General features: G+C 35.3%; 1 protein-coding gene across 2 annotated transcripts in view; it reads right to left on the bottom strand.

Moving 5' to 3' along the window:
- LOC108769286 (putative phosphatidate phosphatase) overlaps positions 1-7769 on the bottom strand; it is an 88041-nt gene that overhangs the window by 49639 nt on the left and 30633 nt on the right. For both annotated transcript variants that reach the window (XM_018520178.1, XM_018520179.1), the window contains exons 3-4: positions 5738-5842; positions 5353-5552 (exon numbers count right to left, since the gene is read on the bottom strand). In XM_018520178.1, coding sequence (XP_018375680.1) covers positions 5353-5552; positions 5738-5842 — 305 coding nt within the window. The remainder of the gene's footprint in view (positions 1-5352; positions 5553-5737; positions 5843-7769) is intronic.

Raw genomic sequence — 7769 nt, 5'->3', positions numbered from 1 at the left:
CTTGGCACCGTCGGATTACCATCTCTTCCGATCGATGCAACACGCACTTACGGACACACACTTCTCCAGTCACAACGAACTCCAAAAATTGGTGAATGAATGGATCGCTTCGAAAGACCCCGCGTTCTACCGTCGTGGGATTGCCCTGTTGCCAGAGAGATGGGAAAAGTAGTAAAAAATGGAGGAAATTACTTTGATTAAGGTATTCATTCAGCTTCCCTTCGAAACAAATCAATTTTGGAGACGAAAAAACGGCAAGAATTAAGTTAACACCTAATAAATGTAGCATTAATTCTGAAGGATAAATTTATTCGTAAGGATAAAGCATGTATGTGTGTGCCCCGAACAAACTACAAATATTATCCACATTAACATAATAATACAGTCGCTTGGTAAGTTAATCATGGATTAAGTTAATCGCAGTGATTCTTTTTAATTCAAAACCACTCCGAGTCAATTGAAATCGATTAAAAAATGACGGTATGAAATTTATCAATAAAGTTCGGGCGCTGGGGGGGGGGTTTATTTTTGCGTTCACATCAGGCATAAATACATCATCGATCACATAATTAATATTTCAATAAATTGTTTTCAGCTTAATTGCTTATCGTTTTATCCGATAATGATGTATTGATTGTATCCAAACTCGGTATTATATACAATCTTTTGATTTCGTATTTAAAATAAATATAAAATTTAGCTAATGACATGGCCGTCAAGTAATAGATCAATAAATTTTTTATTTAAATATAAAATTAGGGTAACTCCGGTATATACGCCGCACCTATCAAAAACTTAATTTATTAAGTATTATTTACGTTTAAAATAAACGAACTATATCAGTAAAAACTTTTTACTGTCTACTACTATGAAAAAATATTAGAAATCCAAAATATTTAGTTTTCGTATTAAAAATTAAACTTTTTGAAATCTTGCATTTTTGCTATACCTATATAGATAATGGGTGGGATATATGGCAAAAATGCAAAGGTTTCAACAAACTAAACAAAGAATACGAAAGCAAAGCACTTGTATTTTGCTATACAACATGCTTTACTATTCTTCTATACGTATGTATCACGAAATAACCACTAAGTCTTTTACACGCCTTACAGTAATCATTTTATGTAGATTATAATTTATGATGATGCTACTTGTTACACACACAGTGACAAATCGATTCAACTCACAATAATTTCATTAATATTAACAGTAAAAAGTTGAAATTATAATTCAATACTAACATAACATAAAGGCATGTAACAGAGTAGTGTTAAGAGAGAAAATTACTCCTGCTATTTTTTTTTACTTCCGCTGCGTAAATCCCAGCGCGGCGTATATACCGGAGTTACCCTATATTAATTATTACATTATAAAAACGACTGTCAAACTAAAAGACTGTACTATATATAAATATTGTAAAAACTGATATTTTTATATTATTATTATTGTAACAATGAAAGAATTACAGTTTTGCAATGTTTGTGGAATATTACAGACATATTACTGATATTTTGTAGGCAAATTGTTAATTTACATTTTTGTAATATTTCTGCAATGTTACATTGCAATCTGCAATATTGTAACATTGCAGCAATATTGTGTCAATCTTCTGTGCTGTATGAGTAACGTGCGTGTATTTTCCGGATTTTTAAAAGATAATGACGTACGCATTAGAATGTTGATGGGCTCAGGGTTATTTCTAGTAATAAGCCGTATGTAATTCTTCGCACGTCTTCTCAAATTCTAAATGTCCTAAGCCCTAAGCGCGTCTTGCGAAATTTTATTTTGAACTTTCTGCACTTAGTCTATGAGGCTATTCGCGTTCTGCGTTTATTGTTAGATCAATCAAATAAGCAAATTTTGCAGACGTGTAAAAAGAAGAGAAGCTGAGATGTTTTTTATATATATGTACTACATTTCTGTTAAAATTGCAATGGTATAAAGTGCTGAACTTAGCGGTTCCTTGTAAATTCGTCATGAAGATATCTATGTTATATTTATTATCCTATAGTCGCAATGAAAATAACAATAGTATTAATAAACTGTAAAAATATTTTTTTAAATAAAAAATCTAGTTAAATTGAAAGAGTTTTAGCGGTGATGATGAACTTTTTCATTATAATTGATTATATATATATATATATTCGCTTTTGTATTGCGAGTTTTCGAATTGCCGATCGCTATTGTAGCTAACAACAATAAGCGGATAATTCAAGCGTGTAACAGCACTTCCGTTAACCAAGGGGAGAGAGAAAAGAAAAGAAAGAATTGCACGAATCTGGCATGAATCTCGCTTATGTGAATCGTGTCGGCAAAGCCCACAGGCAGAGCACTGCTTATTGTCATTCACTACCGTGCCTCTTTTTGTGTACGCGCACTGGTGTCCGTTAAAACTGGCCTTCGTGCGATATGTATACGTAGTATATCCAGAATGCGCAAAAAGGTTTCCCTAGCCGACTAACACAAAGCTCGCATACGCGAAATAGTCAATTCAAGAAATTTCGTAAAATTTTAAATTCTACTCAATTTTAATAATGCTTAACGCAACGTAAGCAAGATATTTTTCAGATATAATTTACTAACGAAATAAATTTTAGTTTTTATTTTAAAAATCCTCAATTAAAATTTAAGGTTATTTCAATTTTTTATAATTTTGAAAAACTTCCATAAGTAAATATTAAGAATAATGGAAGCAGCTCCAATGACCTTGACCTTGTAGGGGGGAGGGAGGTGAGAGTCGAAGGTGAGTCGGCGGCCCTGAAGCAGAGGAGAGGGGGTGGGAGTCGAAGATGAGAGTCGCCTCTGAAGCAGAGGGGAGGAGGGGTGAGAGCCGGAGGTGAGAGTCGTGCGCCCCTAAAGCAGGGGGAAGGGGGGTGAGAGTCGCTTCGTGTGGGAAAACGTAAAAGTTGTGGGAACTTGTGGAATATACTTTAAAGCAGAAAATCTCGTTTCGCTATCATCATACAGTAAAAAGAAGAAGTTACTTCTTAAACTTTTTTTGTTAATAACTTTCAACTTTCAAAGTTATTAACAAAAAAAAGTTTAAGAAGTAACTTCTTCTTTTTACTGTATGATGATAGCGAAACGAGATTTTCTGCTTTAAAGTATATTCCACAAGTTCCCACAACTTTTACGTTTTCCCACACGAAGCGACTCTCACCCCCCTTCCCCCTGCTTTAGGGGCGCACGACTCTCATCTCCGGCTCTCACCCCACCTCCCCCGTGCTTCAGAGGCGCACGACTCTCACTTCCGACTCTCACCTCTTTCCCCCCCTGCTTCAGGGGCGAACGACTCTCATCTTCGACAGCAGGGAGGGAGGTAGGGTGGGAGTTAAAGCTCTAATCGTGCGCCCCTTTGCAGGGGGAAAGGGGGTGAGAATCGTAGGTGAGAGTCGTGCGCTTCTGAAGCGGGGGGGAGGGGGGTAAGAGTCGTACACGCCTTTACAGGAAGGAGGGGAGGATGAGAATCGAAGGTGAGAGTCGTGCGCCCCTGGAGCAGGGGGGAAGAGGGTGAGAGTCGTACACCCCTGAAGCAGGTGGGAGGGGAGTGAGAGTCGCTTCGTGTGGGAAATTGTAAAAGTTATGGGAAGTTATGGAATATATTCTAAAACAGAAAATCTCGTTTCATCATCATAATATAGTAAAAAGAAGTTATTTCTTAAACTTTTTTTGTTAATAACTTTTTAATGAAGGACGAACGATGGTTAAAATTTATTGGAGGTTACTCAGAGTCATGACCTTGACAACATATGTCAACGTCAAGATCAAGGAGCTGTTTTCGTTTTTTTTAATATTTACCCTTCTATCTAGTTGCAATATTAATAAAATAATTGAAACAATTTCACACTACTTCAATATTTTTGAAAATATTTTTTAAGATTCTTTTAAATATGAATTTCTTTACTAATTTTTCTACTAAAAAGTAATGATTATTTTTATGATATAAGCGAAAAATTTTTTCATTTATTTATCTTTCTTTGAACAAACTTATACAATTTTTCCTCTCAAAAAATCTAACTTTTAAATATTTTATTTTAAAATTCTAGCCTATAAAAATGAATATGCACAATACTACAATCACTATAATTAAAAGAAATGCATAAAAATAACCTGATAAGACATAAGCGGGATAAACGAGTAAATGACTGATAATTTAATGAGCATTTTATGAGAGTCAAGTGTCGACATATCGAGTTGATTTAAAAGACAATCGTAATCGTTTTTTTCCGTCCTTCTTCTCCAGGGTTTATTCCCTTAGATTGCCGCAAATTATCATTTGATCTCGTGTTTTATAAACCTGTCTGCACAAGCGCAAAGTCCGCGGACCATTAATGAAGTAAAATAATGAAATACGTTTCTCGCTTCTTCGTTCAATCGCACGCCTCGCCAGTAATTGCTGGCGCAATTGTTACCGTCACGCGATCTAAACAGCTTGTCTCACATCATCGCGAACATCATCATTTCAGGGTATTGCCCTGAAGATCCGTCGATGTCGGCTGGTTGCTGCCGATCGTATTGAGAGTAAAATTGCGGAGGGCTCGCGATATGTGTGTACCGAAACCAAATATAAGGGTCTGAGCACAAGGATTGTAACACTTACGGCAGTCTTAAGTTGTAGACGTAAGCAACGCACAAACTCGTACGTTTTGTTTATATAGCACGTGGTAGCACACTATCAAGAGATACGGCAATGTACATAAATTCCACGTCATACGCCAAAGCTTGTACGTTGCTTACATCTATGACTTACGATATAGCTCAAGCCACATCGTCAGATACAATTAAACTTTATCGATTTATCACAAACAAATTCACGTCATAATCCATACGTAGCCACCATGTAAAGAGAACATTTTCTTCCTGATCGGATATGTGCATATTTGTAATTTTAAAAGAAAGAACAATTTTACTTCCCTAGTATGGTTAATATATCTAAGAAAATTGATCTTTGAAGAAAATCGTGAGACTATTAATTATTTCACATATTTAACAAATATGTTTGACACACTTAATATATTTAATTACTTTCCATAACTTCAAAGAATTCAATTTTTATTGCTTAAAATTATTAAAGTTATTTATTATTCAAAATTTACTGGTATATTTGTATTTTTTATATAGGAAACATGAAATATTTATGAATTTTTAAATTTATAATTGTATTATTATGAATGAAAAAATATATAATTACGTCAAAATACAATATTATATGACAGCAGAGATACATTTCGAGACGCAGGATTATGATCGAGAGACCAGATAATATTCATGTTGCGACAGATTAAGATGCTCTATCTCCTTTTAAGCTGATGAGAAATTCAGGAATGTTTCTCGCATCAGATCTCTTACCTGACTTCCTTTAGGAGCTTATTCGAGACCGCTGCGGTACAGTGGAAATCCACGATATATTTGTGTTGATACTCGGGCAAGTTGCAGTCAATATTGGGTACGCAGAGTTCCATAAAGTGTGGCCGTAGTCGACCTATAGTATATTTAGCAATATCGGTGGTTAAAACGGTACAAGCGGCACCGAAACCGAACACACCAACCTGCAAACATTATTTTTTACATTATTTTTTATAATTAGTTTATATTATTTCTATAGAAAGATACGAATTGATGAAAATTAAATGACTTTAATAATTTTTAATTCGTAAAGATTAAAAAGTTCAGAAGAAATTTTGACAAAAATATTAATTAATTTTACTTAATTCTTAAAATTAACAAAACTAACTTTCTTATAAGCATTCCACAGCCATGGAGGTATGGTGTATCCGAAAAGCATATTCGTCGTGTGTCCGGAGAAATTCCTCCCGTGCAGGTATTCCCCCATGATCATCTAAAATCAAAGATCGAAATTTAGAAATCACATATGTATTCACATCCAATATGTTCACTACAACTTATACGTCTGATGTACCTAATCTTTCTTTAGGACTTTTATAAAACTTAGAACATTTTGCAAATTTTTTCAGATCGCAAGAACTTTGCAAAGCTCAGTCGAAAAGTCTTAAGGTGTCTTTTTATGCCAACGCTCGACACTCATTTCCGGCATCAAAATAAGTCACGTGATAAAAATTGACGAATATCAAACGTCAATTTTGATCATGTAACCTATTTTAACGCTGAAAATGAATGTCGAGTGTCAGTATGAAAAGGCACCTTTAGAGTTCTTGAGAGAGAGAGAGAGAGAGAGAGAGAGAGAGAACTCAATTCTCTTTCTCTTTCTTAAATTCTACCGATCTGTCATATTTTTAATCAAAGCGTGTTAACTAGGCCAGATCCCGGGTAAAAGTTCGCTGGGTGATACAGCGAACCCAAAGTTCACGAGGCATGCGTAAATGAAATACGATAGTGAGTCGTTCGCGACCGTTTTCTACCTGTTCCTACCTGATCCCTCCTCTTTTTGATCCCGGGGGAACATATCGTATATCAAGGAGCGCGAACAATCTGTTTTCCCTACGAGTGTGAGTAAAGAGAGATAGATAATAAAGGCAACTGGTTCTGTGCGAGAGACTCGTGAGATTTCGAGAAAGACTCGAGAAGAAACTCGACGAAGGGGTGAACCCTTCTCGGATTGCTGCGCGTCCAGGTAGACACAGAAATGCGTATACCTATAAAACGTATTTGGAGACACTGGTAGTGTCTCGGCGCTAAGCCAAAGCGCAGCGACACTGCCGTGGCTACTTTATGCGAACCGGAGAGATACGTCAGATCGAGATTATCGGATCTCAATAACGGCTGTCTCGATTGATTTAATATATACCTTACTCGATAGCTTACACTCTGATTGTATTATACGTGTTTTTATTTTTTCTCTACGTATTCTACAAGCGGAGATATTGCCACGCAAATTTCCGAACTGTCACTTTTCAACATGGGATACGTCATCAACCGAAAAAATGTACGACTGCACCGTCTGGCACTAGATGGCTGTAGAGGCATTTAGATAGATTATAGATGCCTGCACATTCCAATTGACGTTTGGTTTAAATGAATGGTTTGAATACAGTCCTAGAAATCAGAGATGCGACATTGAAGGATATGGTTTGATTGGCTGTCTAAATCTCACGTGACCGCCATTTTAATTCATTACTGCTATAATTAGAGTTCTAGGACTCTACGTATAGAATCTAATAATGTACGTATAATGTATGTACTATTATGTACATGCTATAATAAGTACGTACTAACTTTCTTTATTTTCTAACAATTTAACTTTCCTCATGCAATGCATTATTAGCTGTCATCAGGTTATAAAGGTGCCTTTTCATGCCGACGCTCGACACTCATTTTCGGCGTTCAAAATCATCAAAATAAGTCACGTGATAAAAATTGACGAATATCAAGCGTCAATTTTGATATTGGATGCTTTCCATTTGATGACACGAAATGATGTTTCAATGATGTTTCGATTACGAAAATTGATAATTGGTAAATAAAGAAAATGACCGAGAATTTGTTCGTTACTAATACTATTTAATACTATTTATATAATTATATATTTATAATAATAGAAATTGGTTTCAAAATGGAAGTGAAAAAGGAAACGTAAGTATATATCTCTTTTTCACAAAAATATTTTATGAAAGAACTTTTTAGAACAAAATAAGATTACTTCTTCTTTGCAGTATAGATGACACTAAAATACTGCTCGTTTTCATATACAAACGAAATTTTCGGTGACTCTTTTCTTTTGTACTAAAACCCCTACCTCGTTTCTAAAAGCATAGTATTGTTCTTCGAGGTTTCCTGTAGGCTGCTGG

This window comes from Trachymyrmex cornetzi, unplaced genomic scaffold, assembly GCF_001594075.2.
Source record: "Trachymyrmex cornetzi isolate Tcor2-1 unplaced genomic scaffold, Tcor1.1 scaffold88, whole genome shotgun sequence".
NCBI classification, from domain to species: Eukaryota; Metazoa; Arthropoda; class Insecta; order Hymenoptera; family Formicidae; genus Trachymyrmex; species Trachymyrmex cornetzi.
Note: the sequence above shows the minus strand (reverse complement) of the source record. Positions and strands in the feature narration are given on the sequence as shown.